Consider the following 13,830-nt stretch of genomic DNA (forward strand, 5'->3'; position numbering starts at 1 on the left):
TTTGCTAGGAATTTCATAATCACATGAGAAAATTTACATATCATTGTAAGGTGAAATATATTTAGAAATTCTTTTTTACTGTAAAAGGAGGGTAACTTACTTCAGCCAGGGAAATAGAATGCTACTAGATGCTACTTTACTCTTATCATTCCAAGGCAGATTTTTAACTGCATTTTGCTACATAGCACATTGATCATTGCAAACTTTAACATAAAATAAGTATTATTACTTGCTTTATTTTGTTGAGGAAAGTTCAGAATCATTATCCACAGATGTACATATGTTTCCTTGAAAAGTAGGTTCCACTCTGAAATATGGTTTATGTAGCATTGTGGTCTCAGTTTTGTACCTGTGTGCTGAATTTCATCATCTCCTGGCAAACCATAGGCAGACTTCTCAAAAAATCAGTTTGGTTTGATGCATCACTTTGTAGATTTCAGCCTTTCAAAACAAAAGAGCAAAGACTGGTTGTGGATCTCAGTTTATTATCTCATTAATTCTAGGAATATGAAACTAGCACCCATTTTCTGTTTGTCAAGTACAGTCAGACCTTGATATCTCGAACCTCTGTTACATTTTCACTATCTTGAAGTAACTTCAATTTTCCTGCTGTCTTATTCTTCACATGTATTTATTTCTCTGTTATCCAAAATTTGATTAACTTACATGAATTTCTTGAAGCCAAAGTTTCCTCCCCGGAAACAGAAAATATTCTGTTACAGTACTTGAATTTTGTATAACATTAACTGTGCAATACAGCATTTATGATTTGTGTGTCATGGTTCCTAAATGTATTGCAGTACTACTTCCTGGCCATCCTCGGTATGTTTACGTAGTACGCTATAATGTCCACCCCTGGTGTGTTGACCGTAGGCAGCCGAGACAGGAAATGAAAATACGATTAGGCTGTAAGGCCTATCTCTTTGCATTCCATCAGTACCAGGAAAACTTGATGCATCTTCTGTGTAACATTTTACCGGGTCACAAACATAAAATAAAATACTAATACAATAACACTTTCATACCTAAATGATAACTTGGGACCCAGCAAATGTTTTCTGTAAATTCTTACCACAATCTGCTGGCCAAGCGCGAACAAAAAAAGACCATGCAAAGAACGCTCCGTGCAACCTGCACAAACACTGCAGCTGGTTTAACGCGAAGAAAGCATTGAATACACTCAGAAATAAACAAACCCTTAACCTGCACAATTATGAATACACGGATTGAAATGGATAAAAGGGAAACAAAGGACAGCAAAAAATAGGTTTTTAGGAAACTGCTACGGAAGCAACGTTAAAGGAAACTAAAGGAGCTAGGATCAAACCTTTTGCTTTACGGGAGATACAAGTTTAAACAAGAAGGATTTTTAATTTAATTTTTTCCAATTTGCTTTACATCGCACCGACACAGATAGGTCTTATTGTTGATAAACTTAACCATAATAGGTATTTAATTGATTCTGTATTGACTTTTCTAAAGCTATTAAAAAACTATTTAAAATGGAAATGACTCCAATCATCCAGGTCAACATAAAAAGGCAACATTTTACAGCCTACTTAATAGAGCTATGAACATACCTATGTCTAAGAAGAATTATAATAGAGAAATAAGTATAATCCACCAAATCGCTCATAACAATGGATACTCCAGAAAATTTATTAATAGAATGATAAATACAATGAAAAATGAACCAAAAACAACTTTAGTTAAAGATCGAAAGGAGAAAGAGAAATTTGCAGTTCTAACTTTTTGAAATAAGCACTTTGAACAAGATAAAAAAAAATTAAAATCCACAACCTGTTTTCAGTCATTTGACCGGGTCAGGAATGGAATGAAGCCCCATCTAGTGGTGAGGGTACAAATTTTGCCGGCTGCCGAAGCCTGTCACACTTTTCTGGAGCAATGATTAATGACTGACAGATGAAAAGAAATGATATTGGTGAGTGTTGCTGGAATGAATAGTGACAGGGAAAATCAGAGTACCTGGAGAAAAACCTGTCCCACCTCCGCTTTGTCCAGCACAAATATCACATGAAGTGACCAGGATTTGAACCACGGAACCCAGTGGTAAGAGGCCAGTGTGCTGCCGCCTGAGCCTTGGAGGCTACACTTTTAACAAGATAGGTCTTAATAATTGAGTAACTCCAACTTTACAATACAGTACAATGTTATTCCTTTTTACTTTATTTAAAAAAAAAGGGACATGTTTCGTCTCTTCGTTGTGAGACATCTTCAGCCTAAAAAATATTATAATGGTAAACACATGATATTTCTAACATTAAAAAAAGTTTAAGAGTCGAGATGACTCAATCTGTCAATTGTGAACACAGTTTTAAAAACAGTTCATGTTGTTAAAAATTGTCTTTAAGACCAATTACTACATGATGAGAGTACCATTGAGTTTTTATACTCAAAATAAATGATCACAGTGTTCTAAAATTGGAATTAAATCTTTAAGTCTATGTCTTCTCAAGTTAGAAGCTTGAATACATATATGTCTGGTTAAACAGGGCTTTTTTTTTAGGTAGACTTACTCAATATGTTGGTTATGTAGCCGGACAATTCATGAGATCCATACGTTATTGTGACCACACATGAGCCGGCTGGATAAGAGAGATAAACAGGGCAGAGAAAATCTTTCATACACCAATGTTCTTTAGTACATTATCTACAAACGTGTGCATTACTTTTATGGTTGCAGTTCTAGTTTGCCTGTAAAAGAATTTCAAACCTTAAAATTTCAATAATTTTACAAAAAATAAACTTCGACAGGGGAAAAAATCTTACCTCCATAATAAATAATGCGATCTCAAAAATGATGCACAGTTTTATTTATATAAGAATAAGGTACTAGATCATTACTGGTAATTAACAAATGTGCTATCTGGATGGGTTTGTTGCACTTGACATTTAAAATATTTGAATAATTTGCATATAAATATTGGAAAAGAATTAATATCTATGAAACTAGTAAAGCTACATTGATCAAATTTGGTACAGATATTCATACTACCACATACTTTGAGCTAACCAAATATTAAGGCGATATCTTATTATTTACTGGAATTAGAAATTTCAGTCCCAGTATCCCTTAAAGTAAAAAAAGAAAAACATTGTAATGTATTGTAAAGGTGAAGTTATTCAATTATTAAGACCTTCTGTCTTGTTGAGGCGGATAATATGGATTAATTATGAAATTTATTTCTTGTGATAAGCATTTTTATCAACTGGCTAAAATTTTCAGAAAAAGGAACATTAATATCGCATACAAAACTGATAATAATACTAAGAAGACAATTTTCAATTCAGATAAAATTGAGAATAAATGTATATATAATAAGTCAGGAATTTACAAATTGACATGCCAAACATGTAGGACAGTCTGGAAGAAGTTTGGCTATAGGATACAAAGAACATGTTAATGCAGTCAAACATAAAAGATATTCGGCAATGGGAGAGCATACAGTTGAAAGGAATCATAAATTTACAGACATTTATAATGACACGGAATTAATACATTCCACCAAAAAGGAAAAATTAATGAATGTTTCAGAAAGTTTAGAAATTTATCTTGGTCAAAAAATGACTTTGAATCAAGTTTAAATGAAAGAAGTACAAATGAGAACCCATTGTATAAACTAGCATTTAATCATTTAAGGAAGAAAAAGAGAAAGAAGAAAAAGATAAAACTTGAAGGTCTTAAATTTATTTAGGTGTTCTCATTCAACATTAAAAAAATTAAAATTTTATGTAATGATAATTTTTGTAATATATCACTCATCATCATCATCATCCAGTCGCCCGGGTGTGGTTAACAGGCCTCCTCCACTCCTTTCTGTCCTTCCACTTTTCCTGCTCCATTACTTCTAAAAATAATATTACTTCTGCCACATCCAATCCAGCTTCTCTAATGTCCTTCCAAATCTGATCCATCCACCCTCTTCTCGATCTTCCAACTGGTCTCTTACCCTTAACTTCTCTTTCCAACTCCCTTCTTCCTACCCGTTCCTTTCCCATTCTTTTTAAATGTCCGAACCATCTCAGTCTTGCTTTCTGTATCTTATGTACTAACGGTTCTATAATTAGCTCTACCGAGCAAGTGGCCATGCAGTTAGGGTCGCGCAGCTGTGAGCTTGCATTTGGGTGATAGTGGGTTCGAACCCCACTGTCGGCAGCCCTAAAGATGGTTTTCCATGGTTTCCCATTTTCACACCAGGCAAATGCTGGGGCTGTACCTTAATGAAGGCCACGGCTGCTACCTTTCCAATCTCCCACCCTTCAGTCGCCGAAAACCTTCGATGTGTTAGTGCGACGTTAAACAAATAGCAAAAATTTAAAAAATAGCTCTTTTCTGATTTTAATATTTTGAATTCTATCTCTTCTTGTCTTTTTAACCGATGTTCTTAAAAATTTATATTCTACTGCTTGGATCTTAGTATATTACTATAGTAATATAATCACTAATGTTTGTTTATTCATTGATATGGTGAATTATGATGTAATACCAGAGTTCTTTAAATTGTGAGCTAAACAAAAGATAGTGTTGTATTGTTTTTATTCTATGATTGACTTCACTGATGAAGGGAATGCACAATGTTCCTGGTGTTCATGGTGTGGGTTAGTGTAGTCATGTCCTAGTTTGTGAACCATAGACAACGGCTGAGTGGGCTAGTAAGTGGTCCTGAGAGTTGGGATACCAGTTGCTATGGAATGGGAGTGGGCATCTCAGACATATTCGGAGTCGTGGCCCTCCTTGTGCTCAGGCAGCTAGGACTGTACAATTCACCGGTGGTCCCTAACGTGTTAGAGGAGAGATCCTCACTTGGACTATGTGTAAGTAGGGTAGCATCCTGCTTCATGAATTTACTGAACTCAGAACATTTTAAGCAAGTCGTGGACCTATGGGAGTAACGGAGTACCACTCCTATTTAACAGGTGAGGGACTCCTTGGAAACAACTTGGCGAATGAAATGGAATTCGATGCTGAGCAAGAAGGTAGAAATGTATAATTCGCTCTTGCTTGGTCTCTTCGACAATCGTGCTCCAGTGCTGAAGTTAAATTATCCTAGCATCAGTTGGTATGGCTAACTGAAGAATTATATTAATGACATCCTATCAAGGTTCAAGTGATTAATGTTGTGTGGCCTCTGGAGAGGCCTGCTGTTGGTCTTTCCCATGGGTGACCTGCGTGCCTTCATGTGTGATGATAATGAGGCAGGGAGGAAGTGAAATAACATAACCTACTTTTGTTGAATAATACCAAGGGTCTGCTCAAGGGGCTTTACATCTCCATCCGATAGACAAATCATCATCAACAGTGTCATACACCATCACTCCATTTAAACAATGCAGGGAGGTTTGGAATTGAACCCAGGGTTTTTGCATGCAATATAGTGATTAGAAATTGTATACCACCACCTCTCCGACCCTGCCAGCCAATTTCAGATGGTGAAATTTTTTCCAGCAGCGGGACTCAAATCAGCTAACTACAGTGTCAAACCATGACGAATATAAGAACAAGTGTGAGGACTCCTCGAGTTGAAGCGTGCCCTGCCAGGGAGCGTTAGAGTGGGCAAGCTCCACAGTATTGATCAGCTGGTCTTAGGAATTATGCCAGAGGAAATGTATTACTCTGTAACTGATAAGTATGAACACTGTGTTTTAAAACACAGTGAGAGATTACAATTAAAATATCACTGCAGGTTAAAATGGAAAAAAATCATACTGTACATGGAAATAAAGCTGTAGCCTTCACCACAAGTTGCAGAAAGCACAGTTAAGTGGAGTGTACATAAACAGATAAATATTAAAACAAACACCCATGAACTATTTAAAGGTAATACTCTACTTACTAACTCACTTTGTCGGTTACTGAACTTTCTAAAGCTTGTGTGAAGATTTGGCGGATGTTTGAGATTGTAAATTCACCATTCACTATCAAATTATCTGATTTTACTATCAAATCATCAGAGAAATAAACATGACAAATTCTGTTATTATGCCTTAACTCAGTATCCTTCCGTGAAATAGCTCTGGCCCATTTTTCAAATTGATTCTTTTCTTTCGATGGTGAAAAATTTGCATATTAGCAGTTACTCTACCATACTCTGACTTTGTCAGGCACAAAACAGTATGGCATGCCGAACTGTTAAATTAATCAAGCCACATAAGATACGTGCTTGAAGTACACAACACACAATGAACTGAAAATTCAACTTTTTCAGTGAAATACCTCGCACAGTAACATCTCCCACATTTTTCTATATCTGGCTTTCCAGAATTACTGGAGCACGTGTTGGATATAATCGCTTGCAGTGCTTGTAGTGGCAGGACCACAAACTACCATGCTATAATGGCTGAATCCTCACACTTAGTCTTATATTTGTCATGGTCAAACACCATACATACTTCAGTGTTTTAAGGACCATGGTCACCAGGCATGCTCCCCATTGAGGTGCTTTACATCAATGCACTTGAACAAAAACAGATTCTTCACTAGAGAGGTGAAGTAGTAATGCAAAATAAGATATTTTTCCACTACGAGCAGCTAGGTAGTCATTTGAATTTAAGAAGCATACAGTGACAGCTTTGCTCCAGAACCTAGTCGTGATGACTCAAATATTCATCTTAATTAAATTATTACTCTTACGTTAAAATTAGCATGAACCTCAGATTATAACTCAAACTATAAACAAATTACTGATTGTCACCATCAGATATATATATATCAGTGTTCAAAATTCATACTGTTATTGTAACTAAAGAGATATGTATTTGAACTGCTTTTGGCTGAATCTACTATACTGACATACTCATACTATTTGTTATGATGAGGCTCATTTTGAAGATGTTTTCTATACAGTAAGATACAGAGGAGCTTCATTAGGTAAAAGAATCATAGTTTAGCAGAGATTCATATTAATTGAATGGTCAGTTTGACCTTAATTGTTTTCAATCAATCAATCAATCAATCAATCAATCAATCAATCAATCAATCAATCACTACTGATCTGCATTTAGGGCAGTCGCCCAGGTGGCATATTCCCTATCTGTTGTTTTCCTAGCCTTTTCTTAAATGATTGCAAAGAAATTGGAAATTTATTGAACATCTCCCTTGGTAAGTTATTCCAATCCCTAAATCCCCTTCCTATAAATGAATATTTACCCCAATTTGTCCTCTTGAATTCCAACTGTATCTTCATATTATGATCTTTCTTACTTTTAAAGACACCATCCAAACTTTATTCGTCTACTGATGTCCTCCCACGTCATCTCTCCACTGACAGCTCGGAACATACCACTTATGATACAAATTCTTATAATTTTGTTAATTACCACCTGTTCAATACAATAATATAATATTATTAATAATCTAATAATAATAATAATAATAATAATAATAATAATAATAATAATCTAATCATATTGTATTGAATAGGTGGTAATTAACAAAATTATAAGAATTTGTATCACAAGTAGATCTTCAATACAGACAAAAAATGAAATTTATAACCTGCAACATACCACTTAGTCGAGCAGCTCGTCTCCTTTCTCCCAAGTCTTCCCATCCCAAACTTTGCAACATTTTTATAACACTACTCTTTTGTCGGAAATCGCCCAGAACAAATCGAGCTGCTTTTCTTTGGATTTTTTCCAGTTCCTGTATCAAGTAATCCTGGTAAGGGTCCTGTACACTGGAACCATACTCTAGTTGGGGTCTCACCAGAGACAAATATGCTCTCTCCTTTACATCCTTACTACAACCCCTAAATACTCTCATAACCATGTGAAGAGATCTGTACCCTTTATTTACAATTCCATTTATGTGATTACCCCAATGAAGATCTTTCCTTATATTAATACCTAGGTATTTACAATGATCCCCAAAGGGAACTTTCACCCCATCAATGCAGTAATTAAAACTGAGAGAGATTTTCCTATTTGTGAAACTCACAACCTAACTTTTATCCCTGTTTATCATCATACCATTGCCTAATGTCCATCTCACAACATTATCGAGGTCATTTTGCAGTTGCTCACAATCTTGTAACTTATTTATTACTCTGTACAGAATAACATCATCTGCAAAAAGCCTTATCTCTGATTCAACTTTACACATATCATTGATATATATATAAGAAAACATAAAGGTCCAATAATACTGCCTTGAGGAATTCCCCTCTTAATTTTTACAGGGACAGATAAAGCTTCACCTACTCTAATTCTCTGAGTTCTATTTTCTAGAAACAGAGCCACCCATTCAGTCACTCTTTTGTCTAGTCCAATTGCACTCATTTTTGCCAGTAGTCTCCCATGATCTACCCTATCAAATGCCTTAGACAGGTCAATCGCGATACAGTCCAATTGACCTCCTGAATCCAGGATATCTGCTATATCTTGCTGGAATCCTGCTATGGAAAAGTGTTTCTGTTTTAGAAATCTGAGTATGTTTATAATTTGATTTTGTATGAAATAAATTTTCCTTCTGTGTTATTTTTCTTCCCATGGCTCCTGATGGCATCAGTGCCTGTGTCCATTGAATGTATCAGGGGCGTATATAAGGGGGGGGGGGGGGCCCAGGGGGCCTGGGCCCCCCCGAAAAATGTATAAGTCTTGAAGAACCGGACTAAAATGATGGGAATTTTCGATCGTTGTTGAGATACCGAGCCAACAGTGGAGATAATATTCTTAAAGACCAATTAACGACTAGTGGTGGGAAGACGATGTACACAAGTTCTTTCATTCAAAACGAACTTATTAACACATTCGGTCACTTAATGCAATCAAAATGTTAGAAAGTCTGTTTTTATTCGATTTTAGGAGATGAAACCACTGACATCAGCCAAATCAAACAGATTTCTCTCTGTGTACGTTATGTAGAGGAACAAACTTTCAAAATCAGAGAAGATTTTCTGTCATTCGTCCCCGTTTATGACATCACTGGAGCTGGTTTGGCCAACACAATATTGGAGACCTTGTCAACATTAGGGCTTGACCTAAACAAAATGAGAGACCAAGGGTACGATGGTGCTGCCACGATGAGCGGGCAATTCGGGCTACCGTTGGCCCTGTATACACATTGTTCTTCACACACTCTAAATGTATGTTTGTCAGATTCGAAAAAAGTACCGTCTGTAAGAAACTGTATGGGTGTCATAAAAGAAGTCTGTGGATTCTTTCATATATCAGCCAAAAGAAACGAAATATTGAAATCAATGATTTCTGAATGTTGTCCAGAACAAAAGAAACAGAAACTAATTTCATTATGCGAAACCCGATGGGTAGAAAGGCACGACTCTGTTTTGAGCTGGATGCTATCAACCATGCATAACTTATCAGAGCAGTTTCAAAACAACAATACAGATCTTCCACAGGCCTTGACTAACGTCATGAGTGTCTTCCACATTCGCTGCCAAACTTGACATTAAAGAAGAGATTCCAAGAATTTGCTGCCTTCAAACAGCAAGTAGCAACGTCCCTTACACCACAGAAGAAGAATACTATTGAGTAGCTGTTTATGTGCCGTACCTGGACGATTTTTGTAACTCACTAAAAGAACGCTTTGAATCTCACAAAGGAAATAGTTGCATCCTTACAAAACATCTTTCCACAATTGTGTATCGTAACAGATTTCGGTTCACTGGAGGCTGCTTTTAGTTTCTACGAAGAAGATCTGTCACATAAAGAGATTGTGCAAAGTGAGTTTATGTTGTGGAAAGAAAGGTGGAGTCAGGAAAATCCTTCAAATCTTCCCAAAATGGCTGTAAGTTCTCTAGAAAAATGTGATAAGACTTTCTTCCCCAACATTTATACCCTTCTCAAATTACTCTGCGTTCTTCCTGTTTCTGTCGCAACCGTAGAAAGAACTTTCTCTAGCCTAAGGAGACTGAAGACTTACTTAAGGAACAGCACATCTGAAAGTAGGCTTAACGGGCTTGCTTTACTCTCTATCCACAGAGACATTATAGTTAGTGACGAAGACGTTCTTGAAAAGTTTGCAAGTGTACCAAGAAACCTGGACTTCGTTTTTTTTTGCTAGGGGCTTTACGTCGCACCGACACAGATAGGTCTTATGGCGACGATAGTACTTCGTTTTGTAACCATTGGTGTACTGTATGTATGTATGTATGTATGTATGCATGTATGTATGTATGTATGTATGTATGTATGTATGTATGTATGTATGTATGTATGTATGTATGTATGTATGTATGTATGTATGTATGTATCAGCCCAAATCAATGTTTCCTTTTTCCTTTCTAAAGTGTTTGAAATCGTCTGACCTCTTAAAATTACTTAACCTAACCTTACATCAATCTTGGCCCCCCCCAAAAATATATTCTATATTCGCCACTGGAATGTATTACTGTAAATATGTTCCAGATTTTACCACACATTGAAAAGAGTGCAGGCAGTGCACTTGGTGCTGCAATACTTGGAGTACATTTAGAAGGCCCTTTCATAAATCCAGCCAAGAAAGGTGCTCATGAAGAGAAACTGATTTTACAGCCAGTCAAGGTAATAATGACTTATGTTTAAGTACGTGTTATGTTATGGTTACTTTTATGTATGTGCTGTTAATATTTCATCTAGTACTGTAAAACCTTCATATATAGATTTAAAATGCATTCATTTCTTAATTGTACTGTAAATCTTGTCTAATTTTGGACTAATTAAATTTTATTTCATGAGAATTATCCCATACTGTGCTTACTAATTCTACTGCTGAATCCCACATTTTAGTTGTCAAACTCTCTTCTTGACAGCTGTTATTGTTATCAAACTGTTAGATTATTTCTGATTCTGTGATGATGTTGTTTTAGTCATCAGTCCATAGAGTGATTTGATGCAGCTCTCCATGCCACTGTATCCTGTGCTAATCTTTTAATTTCTACGTAACTATTACATCTGCTCTAATCGGCTTGTCATACACGTACCTTGACCCACCCCTGCCCTTCTTACTGACACTTCCCTCAAAAACCAGCTGAACAAGTCCTGGGTGTCTTAAGATGTGTCCTATGTGGGAAACTGGGAGTGAAATTTCTAGATCCTAATGGGTGGGTAGGAGATAGGGATCTGCGCTCAGATGGCCTTCACTTAAAATGCAGTGGTATGTATGTTAGGAAATTTGTTTGGAAGGGTAATAGGGAGGTACATTCAGGGAGCGGTGTTAAGGGAACAGGGAACTGGAAATCAAGTAGGGATGACATAAAACTGTTAGTGTTGAATTGTAGAAGTATTGTAAAGAAAGGAATAGAATGAAGTAATTAATAGATATATATTTACCAGAAATTGTAATAGGAGTTGAATCATGGCTGAGAAATGATATAATGGATGCAGAAATTTTCTCACGACACTGGAGTGTGTATCGTAGAGATAGGATAGGAATGGTGGAAGGGGGAGTATTCATTCTGGTGAAAGAAGATTTGTAAGCTACGAAAAAGTTAAATATGAGCCACATGAAATTCTAAGTGTAAGGCTCATTTCTAAAGATAATAGGCAACTTGATATATTTGGAGTGTAGAACCGGAAAAGGGTAGCACTGACGCGGATTCGGAATTATTTGATATAGATGTTGATTCCCATAGGAAATCTGAAATATTTGTCCTGAATGAGCAAATTTCTAATACCAATTTAAATTGTCCGTTATTGGACATTATAAATTTTCCAGCTAGCTCATTCTTGGTTGCCAGCGTTTCGCCCTCGTGTGCAAGGGTGGGCTCATCAGTTGGTACCTAGCACACCTACCAATACGCTGGCTAGTGCATACCGTGGAGGCCACTGCGTAGGCTAACTGGAGCCACCGGCAGTGCCAATGCACTAATAGACTTTGTCTCATCACTAAAAATTGATGCCTGCTTGGCCATCAGATGATATAGATGTTGATTCCCATAGGGAATCTGAAATATTTGTCCTGAATGAGCAAATTTATAATACCAATTTAAATGGTCCGTTATTGGACATTATAAATTTTCCAGCTAGCTCATTCTTGGTTGCCAGCGTTTCGCCCTCGTGTGCTAGGGTGGGCTCATCAGTTGGTACCTAGCACACCTACCAATATGCTGGCTAGTGCATACCATGGAGGCCACTGCGTAGGCTAACTGGAGCCACCGGCAGTGCCAATGCACTAAGAGACTTTGTCTCATCACTAAAAATTGATGCCTGCTTGGCCATCAGATGATATAGATGTTAATTCCCATAGGGAATCTGAAATATTTGTCCTGAATGAGCAAATTTATAATACCAATTTAAATGGTCCGTTATTGGACATTATAAATTTTCCAGCTAGCTCATTCTTGGTTGCCAGCGTTTCGCCCTCGTGTGCTAGGGTGGGCTCATCAGTTGGTACCTAGCACACCTACCAATACGCTGGCTAGTGCATACCGTGGAGGCCACTGCGTAGGCTAACTGGAGCCACCGGCAGTGCCAATGCACTAAGAGACTTTGTCTCATCACTAAAAATTGATGCCTGCTTGGCCATCAGATGATATAGATGTTGATTCCCATAGGGAATCTGAAATATTTGTCCTGAATGAGCAAATTTATAATACCAATTTAAATGGTCTGTTATTGGACATTATAAATTTTCCAGCTAGCTCATTCTTGGTTGCCAGCGTTTCGCCCTCGTGTGAGGGTGGGCTCATCAGTTGGTACCTAGCACACCTACCAATACGCTGGCTAGTGCATACCGTGGAGGCCACTGCGTAGGCTAACTGGAGCCACCGGCAGTGCCAATGCACTAAGAGACTTTGTCTCATCACTAAAATTGATGTCTGCTTGGCCATCAGATGATATAGATGTTGATTCCCATAGGGAATCTGAAATATTCGTCCTGAATGAGCAAATTTATAATACCAATTTAAATGGTCCGTTATTGGACATTATAAATTTTCCAGCTAGCTCATTCTTGGTTGCCAGTCACTTGCGAGACAGAACTCGTCGTGTATATGAATAAAGTTTGTCTCTCGCTAACGAGACATGTCTCCTTCCGCTTGAGATGAGTCTCGCACACTGGCTCTGGTATCTGTCAGCTGACGAGTGAATTAACAATCGGAGAGCTAGGAAGAGTGGTTTTGTTGGAACAGATGAAAGTGTTAGATTTACAAGGGAAAAAGATTGAAAAGCGACTGTTGGTTGCCAGAATGAGCTAGCTGGAAAATTTATAATGTCCAATAACGGACCATTTAAATTGGTATTATAAATTTGCTCATTCAGGACAAATATTTCAGATTCCCTATGGGAATCAACATCTATATCATCTGATGGCCAAGCAGGCATCAATTTTTAGTGATGAGACAAAGTCTCTTAGTGCATTGGCACTGCCGGTGGCTCCAGTTAGCCTACGCAGTGGCCTCCACGGTATGCACTAGCCAGCGTATTGGTACGTGTGCTAGGTACCAACTGATGAGCCCACCCTAGCACACGAGGGCGAAACGCTGGCAACCAAGAATGAGCTAGCTGGAAAATTTATAATGTCCAATAATGGACCATTTAAATTGGTATTATAAATTTGCTCATTCAGGACAAATATTTCAGATTCCCTATGGGAATCAACATCTATATCATCTGATGGCCAAGCAGGCATCAATTTTTAGTGATGAGACAAAGTCTCTTAGTGCATTGGCACTGCCGGTGGCTCCAGTTAGCCTACGCAGTGGCCTCCACGGTATGCACTAGCCAGCATATTGGTAGGTGTGCTAGGTACCAACTGATGAGCCCACCCTAGCACACGAGGGCGAAACGCTGGCAACCAAGAATGAGCTAGCTGGAAAATTTATAATGTCCAGTAACGGACCATTTAAATTGGTATTATAAATTTGCTCATTC

At 37.5% G+C, this 13,830-nt stretch overlaps 1 protein-coding gene across 1 annotated transcript in view; it reads left to right on the forward strand.

Annotated features, from left to right (window-relative positions):
• Nucleotides 1-13,830, forward strand: part of LOC136867105 (N-acetylglucosamine-6-phosphate deacetylase) — a 125,829-nt gene that overhangs the window by 32,956 nt on the left and 79,043 nt on the right. Inside the window, exon 3 of the mRNA XM_067144210.2 lies at nt 10,387-10,521. Within this exon, the coding sequence (XP_067000311.2) occupies nt 10,387-10,521 (135 nt within the window). The remainder of the gene's footprint in view (nt 1-10,386; nt 10,522-13,830) is intronic.

This window comes from Anabrus simplex, chromosome 3 (assembly GCF_040414725.1).
Source record: "Anabrus simplex isolate iqAnaSimp1 chromosome 3, ASM4041472v1, whole genome shotgun sequence".
NCBI lineage: Eukaryota > Metazoa > Arthropoda > Insecta > Orthoptera > Tettigoniidae > Anabrus > Anabrus simplex.